The sequence below is a fragment of the Leptidea sinapis genome, chromosome 12, assembly GCF_905404315.1.
Source record: "Leptidea sinapis chromosome 12, ilLepSina1.1, whole genome shotgun sequence".
Lineage (NCBI taxonomy): Eukaryota > Metazoa > Arthropoda > Insecta > Lepidoptera > Pieridae > Leptidea > Leptidea sinapis.
The window spans coordinates 4,615,017-4,637,977 of record NC_066276.1 but is presented as its reverse complement, the minus strand read 5'-3'; the positions used below and the strand labels follow the sequence as shown (position 1 = coordinate 4,637,977).

The window sequence follows — 22,961 nt, the reverse complement described above, 5'->3', positions numbered from 1 at the left end:
ATCCATCAATGGATTTTAGTGGACAAAGGGGAAAATAGTTGATACGTACTTTATCGCCGGCGGTGGGACAAATTCCTAAAATAATGGACATAATACTCACAAACAAGATAATACGTACCATTTTTAAAGTTTATTAATGGAATCTTAAAGTAGGCGGGGCCAGGAAAAAGGGATGGTGGCGATGTTAAGTTGGTCAAGCGATTGATGAATAGAATTGTAAATCATACTTTTTGCGTATAAATATGGACGCACACAAGTCATTGAAATTTATCAATGATTTGTTTCTTTTTGTTTAAACTCGTGTTCAGCAATAATAATTGATATACTAGTAGTTATGATAACATTAAAATATCGTTGAATTTTAGTTATTAGTCCAGATGATTTTTGATTAGTGATTAAAACACAAACATCAATATCAAAAGTCGCAACTACGGATGGATGGACAGGGGCGTGCATATCATATAGGCAATTAGGCAGTGCTTACGTCGTAATAAATATAGCACGCGTGTTGATTTAGTTAGTTTTGGTTCCGTTATTTTATAACCAAACTTCTATTAAATACGCACTCATAATTTTTTTCCTTACGCTAGATACCTACGGTAAGTAATCTTTGGATATTCCAAAGCTCAACTACGACTAGTAAGATCCACAGTGCCCACCTTGCTAGAAAACCAATGCACGCCCCTGTAGATGGGTATAGAAGGAATAATAGTCAACATGTATGTACAAGAGATCATTTTTATGGATCTATTTCTTCTTCTTCTTGCCCTTGCCCTTGCTCTTGAACTTCAGCTTCTGCTTGATCTTGTCCCGGCGCAGGCGTTCCTTCACGATGTGTTGCTTGTCGTGCATCTCTCCTCCTCCGCCGCCCGTGCGGGACACACGCTCGTTGTGTTTCACCCAGCGAGGTCGGAACTCCGATGCTGTAACACATGTGCTACCTCTTATTTTTTTTCCTTGTGCGGTGTTTACGGGACGATAGGACATGGGTACCTTCAAAAAAAGCGCGCATTTATCACGAGGAGTGTTCCGAAGAGCTGTTTCGCCTGATTCCTGCCGGCGAACCCCACCTTTGCACAACAAAATTAGGATATCATCCCCATCCGATTTGTGGCGGTCCTCCATAGAGCGGTTTTCAAGGAGCCTTTTTTCACGTACTACAAAGCTTCAAAAAAAAGCGCGTACACCTTTTTTAAAGGCTGGCAACGCTCCTGTGATTCCTCTGGTGTTTCAAGAGAGAGTAGGCGGCGGTGATCACTTATCACCAGGTGACCCGTACGCTCGTTTGTCCTCTTTTTCCATAAAAAAAAATAAGGGATGAGACGAGCTGGACGTTCAGCTGCTGGTAACCGCTGCTGGTATTGCAGTGGCGCTCAGGATTCTTGAAAAACCCAAAAATTCTGAGCATCATCTGTTGTTTAGCGTTCAACTATCTTTAGACATTGCTTTTGAAAATTGAGTTCCGTTCCCTCAACTGTTCCTGTACACTTCAGTTTAAGTTGGTGCTTAGCGAAATTTTAGTTAAACACAAGCTAAACACTGTTTTGTAATAGGAAAAGATAAACTTCATTTTAGACGTCGTTATTATTAAGTCAGTGACGTTATTATAGTCACTCTCTAACAAAACACGTTTCTAAGCCATGTATGAGTCGTGTGTAATAATTTTGATGGCAAACGTCCTGACGGAATGACTCTGGTGGCTTGGGCACGGGGTAGGGCGCTGTTGTGGGACGCGACTGGCTCCTTCTCATGTCCAAGTTACGTCAGTTGGTGCTGGAGCTGCTGCTTCGACTGCCAAATACAGCAAAAGTCGCAAACATGTTGGTCTCAATGAGTCTTACATCTTTGTGCCGTTTCGTATCGAGACACTTGGCCCCTAGGGCCCAGAGGCGCACAGAATGTATAAAGTACTATCTTCTCGCCTCAATACGGCTACTGGCAACCCAAGCGCTGGCAGCTATTTCGGTCAACGGATAAGCCTAGCTATTCAACGTGGAAATGCTGCCAGTACTCTTGGTACGCTTCCCCGTAGTGATAGTTTTAATATTATGTAATCACAATATTGTAAGTATAGTTATCAGATTTGTTTTTTTTTGTAATAACACCGTAAAGGTTTATTAAAAGCAATGAAAAATGTGAAACTTATACGAAAAAGTCCAAAAAAGACGTGTTAAGATACTCACGCGTGGCGTGTCCGTCCCGCAGGCCAGTGTCGTCTGCTCCATCGTTTCGTTTCCGCCACTGCTCGTACTTGCCGGAGCGGTACGAGGCGGGCACGCGACCCCCGCTCTCCGTGCGTATCATTTTGCGTCCACCGTCCTAAACATATCATTATATCAAAAATACAATTCCAATACATGCTAATTACACAAAAGTTTAATAGTATTTATGCAACTGTTGTGTAATAAGGGGTATTAAAACACGAATGTGATAATAGAATCACATGAGTGATTTTTGTAAACAAAACTATAAAAATATCGAAGAAAAATGGCGGGGATTCGAATAACCTACATTTTTTTACGGCGCGCGACGTTCTGGTTGTGTGGAACGCGCGTAAACTAAAATGTTCTTTTTTTTTAAATTCAAACAGATACCACGCATCGAGGTATAAGAATGTGGCTGTCTGTTGAAACTCTTTGCTCATGAAGGGATCGAAAAAAAAACATAGGAGTGTTGTTATGAAATTCAGTACAACATTACAACACTCGTTTGGATGATGTAATGGTTATTATAACATTGGGTGTTTTAATGATGGCAATAAGCTCACTGTTTCAGAATCTTTAATAGAGGATTTAAAGCATGGGTGTAGATAAACATATTTACATCATCCAAACGAGTGTTGTACAAGATTACAACATTCGTTTGGATGATGTAATGGTTACTAGGACTGGCTTTTTTAATGTTACCAATAAGCTTACTGTTTCAGAATATTTTATAGAGGATTAATTAATATGAATCCTCTGGGTGTAGATAAAGTCTTGTATGCAACTGTTGATAATGAGATATTAAAATACACATGATATAATACCCAATTCGTGTTTTAATACCCCTTATTACATAAAGTTGCTTAAATAACTATTAAAATAATGCAATCAAGTAAAACAATACAAGGCTGAACCATAAAATCCATAAAAATAACAACTATAACACTATTCAATTCTACATTGTAATATCGTTTACGTAATCTTCAATACCGTAATAAGTCTTCGGTTAGTAAAATATTTAAATTTATTAATTGATAATTCAGATACACTTTTTGGTAATTTATTGTAAAATTTAATAACATTGCATGCAAAAGAATTGTATATTTTACAGAGCCTAGTGGGGGGCACTATAAGCTTGTATCTAGTGTTAAAATTATGGTTGTCGCTTATTTAACTGTATAATAATTTATATTATATAATTATAATTAATGTTTATGTACGTGCAGAAGATTGCTATAAATACATTGGCCGTAGTATCGTGCAAGCAACTTATTATTAATATTCGAAAAAATGTTATTTTGAAGTGGTTATTTCTTATGGGAGGGTAAACCGCTTCGTAACGTAACGCGTTACGGCGCCAGTCTGTCTGGCTTCCCTTTCTCTCACGCATACGACCGCGGTAGGAAAACTGCTCCTCTCTCAGTCTAACCAATTGTTAATCTTATAGGATTCAATAATGATACTAATAATGTACATACACAAAATTCTAATGTACAAATTCAAGAATTGTAAATAAGAATGAAATATATTGTATAATAAATAAAAGATTGTTAATAAGTAAATAAACTTTCATTACATTATCATACTAATATACCTAAAATTAAATGTAAATAACCTAATCTTTTCTCAAGTTAAACAATTTCAATATTAAATAGTTAAATTAAGATTAATTTAAGTTATCACCTCAGTCAAGCGTCCCAAGACGCACACTTTTTTTTGTAAAGTATCACATCGCTTCCTTATCCTGAATTTATTGTAAAGTATTGTCGAAAATTTAAATATTAATCATTTTACTTCAATTTTGTGGTGTTTTCTCTGTTATAATCTAATTTCCACAAAAAATAAGTTATAAGTTTAAAATAACTGTTGGTTAAATAATATTTTGTGAGTGATGAGTATAGATGTGTAGCGTGTTAAGTAATATATAAGTGTCATCTCACGGGATCAACGTGGACCATCTTCTTCCTCTTCCTGTCCCATCGCATCGAGTGTCTCCTGGCTCGGTCGGTCTCCACGCTGTCCGCTCCCAGTTCCAATTCTGCTTGACTCGCGCCCGCCGCGAAGTTCACCGACATACTGATTTATTTATTTATTAAATACATCACAAAATTCACAGAACTTAGGCTAAAATAATACTATTGTTGAACTTAGTTCTAATAATGGACTTACAATATTTATAATAAGACATGGTATATGTGCGTGTGTGTTTGTGTATTGTGTGTGTGAATGACATTTAAGTTATACCTTCCTTTAGATTTTTATTAACAGTCCCTATAAAGCAGAGTTTACTGTTATTAAAACGTTCAGTATTGTTAAATTACTTATGATAGTTGCATAGTTTTTTTTTATGTAAATAAGGGACGAGGCGAGCAGGACGTTCAGCTGATGGTAATTAATACGCCCGCCCATTAAAATGCAGTGTCGATCAGGATTCTTAAAAAACCCAAAAATTTTGAGCGGCACTACAATTGCGCTCGTCACCTTGAGACATAACATGTTAAGTCTCATTTACCCAGTAATATCACTAGCTACTGCGCCCTTGAGACCGAAACACAGCAATGTTTACACATTACTGCTTCACGGCAGAAATAGGCACCCTTGTGGTATAGCTATAATCTAGCCGGCATCCTGTGCAAAGGAGCCTCCCAATAGGACACAGAGTGCGACAGATTACTGAATTTTCATAATTGGTGTGACTCAGCGGGACTTGGAATAGAGATGTGTGTCTAGTGCGAACTGACGGCACTCGTAATTGTAAGAATAGTTCAGTTAGCTCTATACTGTCGATGATACCATGAACTATGTTATGAAGGAAAGAGAGATCCAGAACCATGCGCCTTGATAAAGATGTAACGCAAGTAAGTGGGTTTGAGTATTATTGTTGCAACACTATATAGCAATTATATATATATTTATATAAAAACTAGTGGACCCAACAGACGTTGTCCTGTACACACGTCTTAAATGTGAAAAATCGGTCCAGCCGTTAGGAGGAGTTCACTAACATACACATGAGCAGGAGAATTATATTATATGGACGGAATTAAGAATCTAAACCAATCTCAAATTCACTGAAACAAACAAAAAAATCATCAAAATCGGTCCAGCCGTTTAGGTGGTGGTTTAATTGTGAATTTAAACCATTCTCGAATCCACCTGAAGACACACGCCAATCTCAAATTCACTGGAACACACAAAAATATCATCAAAATCGGTCCAGCCGTTTAGGAGGTAGTTCAATTGTGAATCTAAACCATCCTCAAATCCCCTTGAACTCACACAAAAAATTTCATCACAATCGGTTCAGCCGTCTAGGAGGAGTTCAGTGACATACACACGCACACAAGAATTATATATATAAAGATAGACACACATTAATAGCAGCAACAGGAACTTCACAGATAATACACGTCCCCAATAATTGATATTACCAAACCAATACCTAGTTATACCTAACTTAGTCATTCGGTGTAATTTTATGACAAATGAATATTTATTTTTGATTTTATCCCTGTCGAAATAAAATTAATATTTTTATCTGTAATATGTCAAATCAAGTGAATCAAATCTCCTCCTCTTGTCACACACTTCGTCGATGTCTCAAGGTGACGGCACTCCATTGTAATGGTCAGGGCGTATCAATTACCATCAGCTGAACGTCTTTGTCTCGTCCCTTATTTTCATTTAAAAAAAATGATACTAAGAAAGGTGTGTGTCTCACAAATGCGACAAGCTATGTCAACGACGGGGGAGTTATCAGTATTATAAGATGTTGTGGACTGCAAGCTCTCACCCAGTCTCTGTGTGGTGATCGGTGGCGAAGTGCGGAATGTAGTTCTCATCCCGTACCGGCTGTTTCTTCTTGCCTTTCACCTTCTTCTTCTCTGAATCTACGTTTTCTTGAAGTACAGTACCTTCCTGGAGAGTAAATAAACATTTCAAATAAAAAAAAATTGGTTTTAAATAAAATCATTTTCAAAATTTCACATTCAGTTTCCACGTCAGCTGCGTGCGCAAAATCTTGGCATAAAAGAAAAATAAATGTTATTTTCGCGAAAAATTACGTTAAATTAAAATATGTACATTTATTCAATCCGACCAATGAAATCACTTTGATTCGTCAGGCTTAGATGCAAAATTTTCTATGGCTTTACTATCGCGACTTAGCTGAGAAGAAGCCACAAGATAATTAAGATTAAGAGTACATATAATTTCAGAGAGACAAACAATAAGCATCAACAAATTATATGCAAGCTATTTCATTGCCTTCAAGCAGCCTTATCATTATCATTAATCTTGGTCTTTTGACCTGTACTTTGTAACTCAATTTGTTCTTTACTTAATGTTTAAATCTATTATTTTACGAAGCCTAGTGTTCGGCATATCGAGTTTATCCCTATTTCATAAATTTAAATTGTGACGGTTGCTCTTTTTGAAAGTATACATTCTTTATTTGTATGACATATAAAATATTTTCACTTTTGAAAGTCGGCGTGCATCAAGGTTCAGTTCTCAGCCCATTACTCTTTATTTCATAACTAAGTGATTAACCATATCATAGCCTACAACCTACAAAACCCCCGTGGAACATCTTCTACGCTCATCACATAGCCCTTATTAGTGAAGATGTGGAGGAGCTACAGACCGCACCAGAACAATGGCTCAGTGCTTTGGAAAACGCTGGCCTGAGAGTGAGCAGACAGAAAAGACTGACGAGCGACGGCACCATAGAGCTTGACGTCTTCAACCGCATTAACACTGGCTGGATGAAGTGGAGGGAGCTAACAGGTGTGCTGTTTGACTCTAGAATGCCCATACCAATCAAAGACAAAGTCTACAAAACCGCCATCGACTCGGAATGCTGGTCGAATGATGAAAATGCTCAGATGGTCTGGTGCCGTCACGCGCTTGGCAAAAGTGAGGAATGAGCGCATCCACTGTACTTTTAGGGTCAAGCCAATCCTAGAGACTAGACTGAGGTGGTAATGCTATTTCATGACGCGGCCAAAATATACCATGACCAAGAGAGTGCTTGATATTAACACCGGACCATGAGGACGCGGAAGACCTCGATTAGCACGGTAATCAGTCATTGACAAAGAACTAGAAACAGCCCAAATAGATCCACAGATGACCAAAGATAGAACGTCCTTGCGATGTATGACCAGGAGAGCCGACCCCAACTAAAATGGAATATGTCGAGGATAAAGAAGAAGAAGAGAGAAAAAGGGTAAAATACATTAACTGAACAAATGACGAGGAGAATTTTCAAACCATTTAAAATTTCAAATTTTTGATTTCGCTATCACTAAGGTCTGTATTAGATCACCGGAATACGTTGGATGAGGGATGACCGATCATCGTAGAGATCTTTGGGGGAGGCCTTTGACCAGCAGTGGACGTCTTCCAGCTGATGATGATGATGAAGGTCTGTATTTCAGAAGGCGTTTCAAGACTCAATCTGAGATCTCGTTTATGCACAATTATGAGGCCAGTGCCAAAATACACTTGAGGGCGTTTGATGTACATACTTTCATACCCAATATTTCTGGCAAATATTCAAAAATGTTTCTCAATTTAAATACCTGGGGCACATCATAAGAAATAACTTGAAGGATGATGATGACATTGAAAGACAAACGAGGTCCATTGCCGCCACAAATAAACTGTTAGCCCGCAGATTAGCTACGTGTAGTGTACCTGTCAAAATAACCTTATTTGGCGCCTATTGCCAGTCGTTATGTACCAGTTACTTGTGGAAAAACTATACAAAACGAGCTTACCATACGCTACGTGTGCAGTACAATAACGCTTTTAGAGCAATGCTTAAACTACCGTGGGCATGTTTGCGGAGAATAGGGTTGACGATTTCTATGCCGTGTTAAGAAAAAGAGCCGCTTCCTTTATGGACCGCATTAGAAAATGCTGTAGTTTAATAATTAATTCTGTGTATGACTGTTGTAAATATGATATTTGTGACTTGTGCCAATTTATTTTTATCAAATATTTGACATAATATATATTTTTTAATAATGTAACTGTAAGATTATACCACCGTAACCATACCATGTTTATACGCAAATAAAGAATTTGATTGATTGATTGTAAGAACTTAAAATTAAATTAAACATCATTGGATTGCATTAGACTATAATAATTTTTATTTCTATAATTTAATTATTTTCTTTTTTTTTATTGTAATTATGAATATATTACATAATATATTAACTTTTCTTTTTATCTGTAATTTAATTAAAATCAAAGTATAATGTAATTTAAGTTATGATTGTTTGTAGTTATTTATGGGTAAAATGCCTGAAAATATATGATTTATTATTATTATTTTTATTATTATATTGAAAAAGCACAGCATTTGAATATAATGTTGCCACAAAATTTCATTTCATTATCAACTCGTATTGTAAAACTGAATCATATGACTATTTTCAACTTTTGCAAAAAGGGATTTTTCCCATTTTTCACGCCATAGCGTGTGCTTTTTAAACAAGACCAAACTAAGATGCCCTATCAAACATTAAATTAGGTAATCTATAATAGCTACTAATAAAATACTACTACTGATACTAAACTACTACTCTAATCTATAAAGAAAAAAAAAAAGAAAAAAAATAATAGCTACTTCCATCATTTTAAACTCCTGCGTTATGGTTAAATAAAATATCAAAGCTGCTACTTTATTTTTTTTTATTTAATATAGCAACATGGTATTTATGTTATCTGCCTTCAACTGTTAACGCCAAAATGTTTATATAAATGTTTTATATTTTTTATATTGCGTATCTACAGCACAGTTGTTAAATCGCAGTTGTTTAAGATTATTTTAATCATCAAAAAAAAAGCACATCTCACCTATAACTATGTATGTAGTAACAAACCTATCTTGGATGACACCGACTCCAAAAATTACAATAATCGTAACTAGAATAAGATTAATAATTTAGATTGTATAAAAATACGCAATTATTTTTAAACTTTTTAGTGCACATTATATCTATTGTTTTGGAATAGTGTTTTTGAAGGCGGTTGTTTTTTTGTTAATTTTTATTTTATTTTACGATTTATAGTGAATTTGAAGTACATTAACTAACAATTTGTCTAAATATGTGTAAATATTATACTAAATTTTTCAATGCAGCAATGAACGTAAGTACTTTGCAATTTAATTACAGACAGTGTTCCGTTACTTCGTCATGGATTCCGTTATCAGAACCTAACCAAACTCTCATCAAACTATCTTTGAAGTATATGCTTTCCAATAAAAAAAGAATCATCGAAATCGGTTGGCGCGACATTGAGTTATTCGTAAATTTATTATCCACTTTGCTATACGTATTTATAGCAAAATTTAAGACTTTTATGGTTTTCTCAGTCAGATCTGGACTAAATTACAATGGGACCATTCGGGAAGCACCAGCTTTCAAATAAAAAAAGAATTAACAAAATCTGTTCTCACAGTCGCAAGTTTTGAGGTAACAAACATTTTCCTCCTTTTTTGAAGTCGGTTAACAAGACCACTTACGGACAAGTTTTTTACCGGAAGATCAGAACATCTTGTTCTCAGAATGCTTCCCGAGACTTACTGTAATGTGTACGTGTGTAGATAACTAATGATGGAGCGATATTGAACCTTAATATAAAATATCAACACACCTGCATATTATCTCTAGCTTTCTGCACCAGTTTTCCGTGCACGCGTCGTTTGGCCTTCATCGCGAGGTACATTGGCGAGTCGTTCTTGCCAGCCAGCTCCAGTATCGTCTGACAATACAATTATTTTTATTAGCAGGACAAATTTCGACCACATAATATGTACTAGTTAAAAGGTAACAAAACCTAGCCAAATTTAAAGCTTTTGGCGTGTTGGTCGTAAAATATCATTTATTATTTTACTAACACACAAAATTTATTAGACTCTGTTATATATGCAAATATTTCGTAAAAATATTTGCGACTGATGGTGAAAACCATATGAGAATCCGTTTGCATCTGTATATACAAACAAATAGTTAAAAGCAGTTATTTTACCAGTGTGAGGCTCCTTTCCAGAGGATGCCGGCTAGATTATGGGTACCACAACGGCACCTATTTCTGTCTTGAAGCAGTAATGTGTAAGCATTACTGTGTTTCGGTCTGAAGGGCGCCGTAGCTAATGAAATTACTGGGCAAATGAGACTAAAAATCTTATGAGTCATGTTGACGAGCGCAATAATTATGGTGCCGCTGAAATTTTTGGACATTTGAATCCTGAGAATCCGGCACTGCATTGTATCAATTACTATCAGCTGAACGTTCTCGTCTCGTCCGTTATTGTCATAATTAAGTGATTTGCTTTAGAGAGGCACTATAACTGCGCTCGTCACCTTGAGACATAAGACGTTAAGTCTCATTCTCCTAGTAATTTCACTAGCTAGCGACTTTCAGACGAAAACACAGTAATACTCACAGATTACTGCTTCACGGCAGAAGTAGGCGCCGTTGTGGCACCCATAAAGGCATAAAGGACATTTATTGAAAATTGATTCCTTTAGAATTCATTTTGATGTCATTTCTAATATACTAGATACTACTACCGCTCGGAAACAAATGGCGCTCAGAGAGAGAAGAAGCGGCGCAAGAAACTCCCAAATAACATACGTTATATAATCGAGTCGGCATCCGGTGCAAAGGAGGGTGGTATGTAGTTATGATAAAGTGAAGTTACCCCCTTGGGTCGGTATGTGGCGATGTCGTGCACGAGCCGGTCGGTGGGGGCCTGCTCCGCTCGCAGCAGGAACGGGTGCGTCACAGCGGGCCGCGGCGTCTGCTTGGCGCGACGGTTAGCGTCAGCGGACGCGGGCTCTCGCCAGCGGACGTACTGCTGCCACCCGCGACCACACACGCGCTCCGCGTCTTGCTGGGACATGGACACACGGACGGATTATAACACTGTTTATCTACACCCATGCTTGAAATCCTCTATTAAAGATTCTGAAACAGTTAGCTTATTTCCAAAATTAAAACACCCAATGTTCTAATAACCATTACATCATCCAAACGAGTGTTGTAATGTTGTACTGAATTTCATAACAACACTCCAATTTTTTTCTTCAATCCCTTCATGCTCAAAGAGTTTTAACGGACAGCCACATTCAATCCACATTCGTGTTTTAATACCCCTTATTACACAAGAGTTGCATAAATAACTATTACAGCGTAGACAACCCATATAGCCGAATGGTTAGTGACCCTCACTACTAAGCTTAGAGGTCCCTGGTTCGAATTCCGGTAGGTGCAATCATTTATATGATGAATATGGATGTTTGTTTCCGAATCATGGATGTTTATATGTATTTATGTATGTTTGAGTAAGTATATTCTATTAAATATATCATTGTCTTGTACCCATAGTACAAGCTATGCCTAGTTTGGGGCAAGATATTTTGTGTAAAAGTGTGTCAATATTATAAAATTATATTATAAATTATAGATAATTTATAGGTCTAGATAGCTCTCTTGCTGTTTGACTACCGATGAAAACAGGCCAGGAATAATACTTGGGTTGGACTTAGTATGCCGTAGCACGAATTAGGAGGTAAAAAATATTGTAGGTGATAGTACTTTAGTCCACGATTATAATAATTCCATCTAGTCTGTCCCAGACTATTTTTCACGTTTTATTTCACAGTTTTTCATTTACAATTGACATTTATAAGCAAGTTTTTAGCCTCCCACATCCATGCCAGCGCTCATGTACCGTTTTATTTGGGTGATTTACCCGTTTTAGGTTAGAATTTTTTTTGTTATTTTCTTGAAACGGTGCATGACCTTGTAATAAGAGCTGTAGCATTACAATCGTTGACTAAAGCTCAATGAATTACAATATTTTTCACCTCAAAATTCGTACTACGGGATACTAAGTTTTATCCAAATACGTGTTAGTATGCGTGACAAGCTACGTCTTACAATTGCGATTTGTATGACACTTTGTGTGCGTGAATTTCTCAAAATAGAAGTTAGTTCTAAACTCAATTTTTTTTCGACTTTTTCACAGTTGTCATCTATATATCTAGATGTATAAATAACCTTAAGTTTACAGTTCTAAATAGTCACTCAGTCTGATAAATAAACGCAATGTAAACGTTACTCCAAGTTTGATATTACTTCTCCCTTTTATGTAAATACTAGTAGTAGTAACAAAGCTAAGATAAAGTAAATTGTTTTAAATTTGGAGTAACTTTACTTCGCGTTTTTTAATAACACGGTTAATTGAGAACCCTTTGTAGTCGGTTAAGAACCATTTTTCATTATTCCTCAACTATATGGTTTATCGGTATATATCCACGTGCCCAAATCACCATAAATCAATCGAGGTGTCTTAAGAGTACCTAAGTAAGTATCTAAGTTCAAAGCCGCGACATATGTTACGCTTTTTAATATGAAATAATGGTTGAAGTGTCTTTTATCTCTTTTTTACACAGTTATGTAGAATGAGACAAAACACATTTGATTATGGATAATGTCTTGACACATCTTCTGTAATACAGACCTGACAAAACAACAGGTCTTCTGACGGTGAAGTGATCACCGCTACCAAAAATTCTCGCAACACCAGAAGAATCACAGGAACTTTCTCGATCTTTTTGATACCCAAGTCTTTATTTTTATTTTATTTTATTGGGGTTGACAACAGCTTAATACAAAATAATCACTTATAGTTAAATACAAAAATATAGCCAATTATAGTCTACCACAGTTTACCTAATAGAAGGAACAGCAGTGTTTACAATAATAAAGAAAAAAAAATGAACAATGAATAACACACGATCAGAGAAATTAAAAAAAAAGTATTTAAAAGTGTGCCTGTGTTGGTTGCATAATGGATTATATATATAAGTCTGAAAAATGAATATAAATAAGAGAAAAACACGTCTTCCTTCAAACACCACACAAATTCATCCAATGATTTCGATGTAAGTACTTGTTGTACCTCAAAACCGCACTTTGCCAACATACAACCATTACAGATATTTTAATTACTGTGGTGCAATTTGGAAAAAGTCGACGGAAATCAGGGGGCCTACTCCTCGTGTCGAATCCTACTCTTAGTTACATCGTAATCAATGTCGAAACGATGATTGAACGAACGAAACATTATTCGATATTATCGGTCCTAACCCTACTCTTAGTTGAAAATGTCAGAGACGAATATTCGAATTTCACAAATAATCAAACGTCACTTTTACGATAATCTCAACGACACCTAGGCTGTCGTTGCTATTATCGTTTCAAGTTGTATAGATATATTTGCCATACAATATACATAGTTAATAAATATTATTAAAATAATTATATGTGATTTACTATTCAAGAGGATTTTTTTACTACTAAGTTATTTAAGTCACTTTGTTGATCGTTTATGCGTAGAAATAATGCAAATGGCCGCCTGAGAAATAGGAAGTCGACGAGAAGGGTTGAGTTACTTTTTTTTACATTTTATTATCCGCGAGTTTTGTATTATTTATTCAATTTTAAATGGTCATATTATATTCATTACATATATTTTTAACATTTACATTATGTGTAAATGATACCAAATTGGTGGTGCAGAGTCTGGCATGGTCCTTAGCGCCTAAACTATGTTTTGACTTTTGACACTTAACAGCGACATAGCACAGATAATGTTTAGGTTTGAACATATTACATTCACACTAACATCGTAAAAAAATCAAAATATTAGTCTATGGTAACGATAAACGATAAGGAATTCGAACATTTGTTAGAGTAGGTTAGTTGCGATATATTCGGAGTATTATCGTATCGTTCCGAATGTATCGTTGTCGATTTTGCGAGTAGACCTCCAGGACAAACCGATGTTCGGAATACTATGGTATAAGGAGCACATTGGAGTGAGGTCTCTACGCAACACCAAGCGATCGTGCAGAACACAGAGTACTGGATCCCAAGCCTTTCTTTATCAGATAGGTAGACTTACAATGTCAGAGTGGTCACGATGCCAGGAGACCACGTCCTGGTGGCGAAGTTCCAGCGCTTCGGCGGAGAGCGCGCCCCACACACCGCTGGGACACGCGTCGCCCACCTCACTCACCTTAAACATATTGATAAGTTTGTATTTAAATGACCGGAATTACCAGATAACATTGTGATTCCTCATTCCTTATAAGGAAGCTCATTGTTGCTCAGAGGGCAATGGCTATGCTCGGAGTTTCCCTGCGAGATCGAATGCAGAAATGAGGAGATCCGCAGGAAGTCACCGACATAGCCCAAATGATTGCGAAACTGAAGTGGCAGTGAAAAGTCCTCGAATGGCTACCACGTACCGGAAGACGCAGTGTTGGTAGGCCCCCCACAAGATGGACCGACGATTTGGTCTAGATCGCCGGAATAAGTTGGACGAGGACAGCGCAGGACCGATCGTCGTGGATATCTTTGGGTGAGGCCTTTGTCCAGCAGTGGACGTCTTCCGGCTAATGATGATGATTGTGATTCGTGACTTGCTCTTGTTTATAGGCACCCAGTCGTTGGAATAAGTTGTAATAAAACTGTGTTGTTATTGTCAATGAAAGATTTTTTTTAATAATAGTTATACCAACATTAATCACTGCTAAAGTAATGCGAAGCGAAAACAATTTGTGATTTTTTAAAGTGATAACCTTAACTTCTGGGTTTAAATACGGAAATTAAATTTGAAAACAAAATTTAAGAACGAAGCAGAACTCGAACACGAACTGTTGTCTCAGTGGAAAGAGCGCTCGCACGGAACGCGAGAGGTCGCTGGTTCGAGTCCCACATCGTTCATAAATTTTGTTTTCAAATTTTATTTATGTAATGCAAAGTGTTAAAAAATAGCTATCGGTCCCCATTACAGATAACCAGCTGTTCAACGCCGCCATAATTTTGTCATTATTGGGTGTCATTCTTTTGCATCAAAATTTCCAAAATACCACCATTTTTTACCAGATTGTACGCATATATCTAATCTTAAGTCACAAGTATTGGAGATTGTTGGGAGTTGACTTTAGCGATGTGCCGACTCGCCTACTCGAATACCAATTTATTTTGATTCGAATACGCCGGACTCGCTTCTGGTACTCGAGTCAGGAAAATCCACTTTATACTCGCTGACTCGATTATATAATATCCTAAGTTCTTAAATAGCTTCTAAAAAAACTTTTTTGTGTGTAATAAAACTTAAAAATATTTTGATCTCATTTCTGGTTCCTATATACCTCCTAAGTATTAGTATGTTTTATTTGTAACGTTTAAAAATATTTTCATTGAAAATGTTTGATGTATTACCGTTGTGTCCTTATATGAAACGTACATGTTGTTTTAACTCCATTTCGTTAATTTTCATTGTTGTTCTAAAATTGGTAGTGGACTCGAATTTCCAGTCTAGAGTGCTGGACTCGCGTCAACTCAAAAACTCGAGTACTGAGCTCGAACCACGGATTCGAGTCATGATTCGAATACCGTAAACCGACTCGATCCACCAAAGCAGCGACTCGGCACTAGACGACGTGCTAAGTGTCTCCACGAAGTTTGTCATCTTAATTAAATTAATTATCGTATCAGAAGAACTGTGCGACTACTGTAAAATTACTCGATGAATCAACACATTATATGCTACTGATGAATCATTGATGTCATACCTGATCAGGCAATATAAGTTGAGAAGACAAAAACAGTTGCAAATCAAGTAGATGCGCGACGTCCTCGGCTGACACGAGTGAGAAGGCACGACCGCTGCGTCCCGCTCGCGCACTTCTGCCTGTGTTAATATAACTAGCTAAGTATACTCTTCACTTAACACAAAGTAAGTTTATTATGCTTAGCCCGCGGAGTCGTGCTAGAATTCAAGAGTCACAGAATGAAACAATTTTCTTTAATGACAATAACAGGACGTTAGGCAGATCGTAATTGATACGCCCATTACAATGCAGTGCCACTCACGATTCTTGATAAGCCCAAAAATTCTCAAAAAGCAGACAATATACACATTTTTTATTTGTGTCAATAGACACAAAATTATTTATGTCGTAAAGTGCACCACTTTTTTTTGTGATTATTTTTTTTTGTGACGTGATACATTTCATCTTTAACTCAAAAGCATTATGCTAATCTTTAAGACTTTTTTTATGGATAAACTAATGTACGGGTCACATGGTGTTAAGTGATCACCGCCACCCACATTATCTTGCAGCACCAGAGGAATCGCAGTAGCGTTCCGGCCTTTAAAGAAAGTGTATGCGCTTTTTTTTAAGGTACCCATGTTGTATCGTCCCGGAAACACTGTAAATTGTCAACATACAAGTTGATGAGGATGCTTTATAGCAAAAAAAAGACCACAACTGTAGAAACTCTAATGAATTTTATTACTTACCCACTCTGTGAACAAACAGTTTTGGCTTTGCTGGGAAGTTGTAGTTTATAACAGTATCCAAGGAAGGTAAATCCAAGCCCCTGGCCGCTACATCGGTCACAAGTAGCACAGAGCATTTTTTGTTGATAAACTTGCCCAGTGCTATCTTACGAGCTGCAGGATCCAGCCCAGAGTAGGCATATGTTGATGTTATACTTGCTCTTTGTAATATCTAAAAAACAGCACAGACTTATTAGGGTGAAAACAGTATTTGTTTGGGATTCAGAAAGCAAATGGTCAAACAAATTACTAACACATATAGGTATTTATTTTAGTGTTAACACACTCTTATTTCCATTTCAGTTTCTGAAATTGAAATGGGCTGAGCATCTGAGCAGAGGAAAGGAGAAGTGGAACAAAAACGTCACAGAATGATACCCTAGGAATGGCATAAGAAACAGGGGAAGACCACACAAAAGAAGAGGACAACCTGGCCAAATTTGCAGGAGTGACCTGGAGCCGGGTTGCTAAAGACAGAAAGGAGTGGAAAAGGCCTATGCCAATTGGCAACACTACTTGGATTTTATATAACTTAGATATAATAAATTGTATTTTTTTTAGTTGAATAAAAGGCTTTATTATTATTATTACACTCTTATTATTTATTTCATAATATCTGTTATTAGAGATCAGTAGATAAGTTTGGGATTTACTTATTCATGTGATAATCCCAACAGGGTAATGCTAACAAACACAAGATCTCTGAAGGACACTTTAGGTACATCAAACTAACATCTTTTGTTCTAAGAATTTTTCATATTCTATGATTATTTTTTCCATTGAACAGGTATTGTGTTGGTTACAAGAAAACCTGTATCACACCCATCTCTCATGACCTTAGGCAGAGATTAAGACCTCCATTTCTCCAATGGTCCTGACATATATCTCCTACTCCTTAATATTCACCTTAATTAAGAATAATTAAATAAAAAAACCATAACCCATAATTTCAAAATAATGATTAACCATAAATAAAACTTCAATAGGTAGAATCACGAAATGTGTTTGAATATGGCTTTTCTATCAAATCAAATCAAAATCACCTTATTCATGTAGGTCAAGGAAATGACACTTATGAATGACAAAAGTTTCCCTTTCTCTTTATATCCACCACCACTTTGGAAAGGGTTGAGCTTTTATGAGAAGAAGTGGCAAGAAACTCACTGCCACTCTTTTAAATGAACATTTACAGCTTCATCTTTTTACAAATAATTTCAGTTACAGTATATGTAAATTGATGCAACAAAAATACTCAATGTCTTAAATATCAAGTTTAAGTAACAATTAAAAATTGATGTACTTACTAAATGTAAATATTCAACATGGTGTTTAGTCGCTGCAAACACTACAGCTTGAGGAGTCTCTTTAGTTATGACTCGATCTAAAAGCAACAGTAACGCTGCCGTTTTCAGCTCTGCTCTCACATAAATCCAACCTAGCCATAAAGTTGATGGTAGTTTCCAATCAACATCCAATCTTATCAATACAGGGTCACTAAGGCCAGCTCTTGCAAATTCCACTAGCATTTTTGGCATGGTTGCTGAGAAGAGAAGAGTTTGTCTGCTGGATGGCAACCTGGCTACTATCTCTTGTAGTTGTTCTCCAAAGCCAAGTTCAAACAGCCTGTCTGCTTCATCAAATACAACTATCTCTGAAAATAAAGACAATGGTAATTTACTATAACATGAAAACAAAGAGAATATTGTGCATCAGGAGATACAAGGTCAAAGGTCGGATTAAAACTCTTTTTTAGCACAATCATATGCACAGAAAAAAGATGCCTACTAGAAATAAACAAAATATAGCCTATCTCCGCCATTTGCTCAGACACAATAGATATGAGCTCCTTCAACACAATATTATTACAGGCAAGGAAGAAATAAAAGCACAATATGTTTGGTAAAGAAGAAAGTCGATAGCTACAGAGCATTTTATTACTTAAAAAGAAGAATAAAAAAAACCTGACAGCTATCCTTGACTAAGTAGCTACATAAAGAAGAACTTGTATTGTTTATTTTATTGTACTTTATTCAACTGGACTGCATCCATGACACTACTTAACAAATTGCAACACACTGCCAACAAAATAAATAAAAATAATAGCTGGGAACCTACTTAAGGCGAATTTTGTTAACATTTTTTGGTACATATGAAAGGTTGAAAATATGGATAAATGTATACTCGTTTTTGTAAGTCAACTATATTGCCAGAGTTGCCACACAAAGCAATATTGACTCGCCTCAAACACTGGCAATTTGCTGACTACTAAAAAATTAATGGGATGCTTGCTGGGATCTATAGTCCTGTTCTACTTGGATCCCAGAAGTGAGCAGTGAATGTGTTAAAGCTATATGCAGTCTGATGCAAAATTTTAGTTCAATAGACACTAGTTAAATAGTTTTGAATAAGGATTTTTTGAGGAAGTAATAGTCATCATTAAGATCAACATCAGATATGCAAAATGTTTGACACTGTTACTGCCATGAAACCATCAGCTAATTTTTAAATGATAAACCAAATCATGAATTTTGATTCACACTATGTTGGATGTTATATTTCGACGACCTGTATAGCTGAGTGGTTAGCGATCCTACCTACTAAGCTAGAGGTCCTGGGTTCGAATCCCGGTAGGTGCAAGCATTTATATGATGAATATGGATGTTTTAATGTATTTATGTATGTTTATATGAATTTATGTATGTTTAAGTAAGTATATTGTATTAAATATATTGTTGTCTTGTAACCCATAACACAGGCTATAAATGCTTAACTTGGGGCAAGATAATTTGTGTAAAAAGTGTGTCAATATATATATGAAGTTTAGAATAAATAAATACATACTTATATTATCCAATTTTAAGCTCATTTCTATACAAATGTGCAGGAATCGTCCCGGTGTCGCCACCACAATATCAGGGGTACTTCCAGACATCACTCCAAATTGTTGTTCAATTGACTCTCCACCTAGTATTGCTGCAGATGTTAGGCCTGTGAACTTCCCCAGTTCTCGAACAAAACGTAATGTCTGAAAATTTATTGGGAATATTTAGAACTATAAAAAAACTAACTATAAAAACCTGAGTGCCAAAACTACAGCACTATTTCAATCAATAATTTGCATCACGATTTTAAAGACACTTAGGAGAGAAGCTACCAACTTTGAAGTTTATGTTGCAATTAGAAAGAGATAATTTGTTTTCCACACAACAACCAAGTTAAAAATGTAATGGAACAATTTATATGATTCTCAATTTCACCAAAACAGAAAAAACACCTAACTTAATCAGTACAAGATTCTCCAATCATGAAAGACACTCTTTGAACTTCAATTGGAACTCATTCACAGTGATTTAATTTAAAAATGTATTTAATTAAAAAATTTGTTCTTTGCATCCCCAAAAACAAAATTCATATTTTCCATGATATTTTTTTTTTTTTTTTTATGGAATAGGAGGACAAACAAGTGTTTATGGAATAGGAGGACAAACGAGCGTCAATAATACCAGACCATTTTTGATTTAAAAAAAGATGCCAAATTGGTTCTTAGTCAAACCTATCCAAACCTACATCCATGTTGTGGCAATCCTAATGTTGTAGAGTGGCAATCCTGGGATTTTAAAGTAAGGATGCAGGCTTGATTATGGGTACCACAATTGCGTCTATTTCTGCCCTGAAGCAGTAATGTGTAAGCAGTACTGTTTAGCCTGAAGGGCGCCATAGCTAGTGAAATTACTGGGCAAATGAGACTGAACATCTTATGTCTCAAGGTGACATACACAGTTATAGTGCCACTCAGAATTAACTTAGAAACTAAACAGCCAGCACTTGACAATAATGTCCAAATATGCTAAATAGAACTAACCTATTATAATTTTAAGGTGGTGAGTCAAACTTTCTTGTTACATCACATTATCTTATTATCAACAAGCTCATTTAACTATAAGCCTTGTAAAAGAATTAAGTTCTTTATAAAAACGAAAAAGAGAAACATCCAATTACCTGCAAAGCCAACTCTCTTGTTGGTGAAAGAATCAGTGCTCTTAAATTTTTTCCTGGTAATGGTTTATTAGCTGGAGCTGTAAGCTTTTCGAGAATTGGCAACAAAAAGCATGCTGTCTTTCCTGATCCTGTTCGTGCCATAGCGACAACATCTTTATTTTCAAGGGCTATTGGTATTGTCTGAAATTAGTAATACATTTATATAAAATAGTCTCATTTAACACTTTTCGCATCACATTACAATTCAATAATTGTGTGTTAAGTGAAGAATTTATAACAAAACTACTGTTATCATTTTGTAAGTTATGCGAGAATATTAATTGTTATCCTTTTTAATGATGTTTAAGCTTCAAGCAAGTTATATGCTAGACTCAGAGTATATCTTTCAAAAATGGTAAAACTCTCAAGAAAAATATCTTTCCAAGAAAAGAATCATTACTTTTCTCTGAATCGGTGTTGGTTGTTTGTATCCTCTTTTTGTAATCCCCTTAAGAACTGCAAAGCTTAATCCCATAGCTTGAAAGCCTCCGGAACTCTTTTTCTTCTTCTTCCCCTGTTCGTCATTATTGGATGCATCCACTTGAGGTGCTTCAAACCCGGGTAGTACATCATCTTTTTGTTTGGAATCATGCATGTTTTATGTAATAATAGCTACACATTTAAATTATAATTACTGAGTTACTCATGTTTCCATATCACACGTGCTCGATTTGAAAATTCAAAATATTGAAATGTGTATTTGTTGTCAGTTTGTCACTTGTCAGTTGTGTAATGTGTCATGACTCATGTCACATGTGTGATGTGTCTGTCTAACACAGCTGTGTATTGTCTGCGTTATAATTTTACCCCTAAAAGAAAAGAAAAGTATCGTGTAGAGATAAAATAAAATTATATAAATGCATTTCTTATGAATTTAGACATTGAATTAGATTGCCGGCTTAAAGTACTTTACTTACTTACTCTACAACTTAAACGCTGCATCAGTCTGTGATATATGTACATTATATAGTATGCCTAAGACATCGTTGAAATTGTTTCAACGAATTGATTGTTAATTGTTTGTTTTGTAAAAACTTTATATTTCTCTCTAGTAAAAAGTTCGGCCTATGGACCTGCAACCCGTGCTACTAAATATTAAATAAATATAAATTAAAAAATCTTCTACACTTGGAGTTCTAAATACTCTTCTTCTGCTAATTATAATATTATTTCATGTCATATTTTTGATATTGTTTACTGTTCAATAATTTATGTTATAGGTGTAGTCAAGTAAAATGACTTAAGAACACGTATTCGATTCGCGATAAAATATTCATGTTTTGAGTTCTTTCCAGGCTGTATCAGATTGATGTGATAAAACCATTTATAGACATTTTGTTTAGATTTGAGAAAGTCATGACTTGTGCACTACAGAGTAAAAATATTTTTTTTGGTTTTACAGTTCTACAAAAAAAGGCAACCCCTTCGTAGTGTTTCAAGAAAGTACACGTCAGACTTCAACGTTATCTTACAGGACGGTTAGGACCTTTGCAATGTGCTATAATGTTTTATTTTATGCGTTTGTCCAGCGGAACATTAATACTTAAACTGCACTGCATAGGACAATAACGAAACTATCATTTAAGTCCTGTATAATATGTATAGCTGGGGCAGAGGGCATCCACAGTCCATCTCCACCACGCTCGGTCCTGAGCATCTCTCTTGATTTCAATACGACCTGTATTGAAATCAAGGTGTCAAGATTTCCGATGTCTTTCGCTTCGTCAATGACAGTCCGCAGCCAGGTTTGCTTTGGACGGCCACGTTTGCTTATGGTTTCTAAGTCTAGGGCTTGCCTCCGTATATGGTTGGGATCCCTCCGGAGTGTGTGGCCTATCGACCTCCATTTGCAGCGTGTTTTGTCTATAGGTCGATTGGGACTTCATGACAGCGTTGCCAAAGATGATCGTTGGAAATTTTGTCAGGCCAGTGCATACTGATAATATTGCGAAGACATCTGAAGTGGATGAGAGATGGACTTGGTGACTTTCCACGTCCCACACCAATACAGCAATACAAAATTCAAGTTGGAACGGAATATCTTGAGCTTAATTACTCTCCGTATCAGTTTCTGTGATTGCCATAAGGATCGAAGCCGTGAAAATATGTCCATTATATATGAATTAAAAGCAATATTACAAAATCGATTCACTTTAATATTCATTTAGAAGTATTTGAATAGAAACATGAGTAATATATTCATTTTATGTAAATACAGGTATTGCTACATACCTATAGGTACAGTTTCTTTCAGGCAATTTATTAAACCTTTACAAATC

At 36.0% G+C, this 22,961-nt stretch overlaps 1 protein-coding gene across 1 annotated transcript; it reads right to left on the bottom strand.

Moving 5' to 3' along the window:
- Positions 1-720: 720 nt before the first annotated feature.
- On the bottom strand, positions 721-21,354 carry LOC126967162 (ATP-dependent RNA helicase DDX54). Its single transcript, XM_050811623.1, has 13 exons — positions 21,083-21,354; positions 20,644-20,823; positions 19,486-19,669; positions 17,949-18,295; positions 16,606-16,816; positions 15,875-15,993; positions 14,197-14,310; positions 10,927-11,118; positions 9,876-9,983; positions 5,998-6,122; positions 4,145-4,280; positions 2,184-2,319; positions 721-923 (listed from the first exon to the last, which is right to left on the bottom strand). The coding sequence occupies exons 1-13, from the start codon at positions 21,275-21,277 to the stop codon at positions 748-750; spliced, it is 2,223 nt and encodes a 740-aa protein (XP_050667580.1). The 5' UTR covers positions 21,278-21,354; the 3' UTR covers positions 721-747.
- Positions 21,355-22,961: the final 1,607 nt, after the last annotated feature.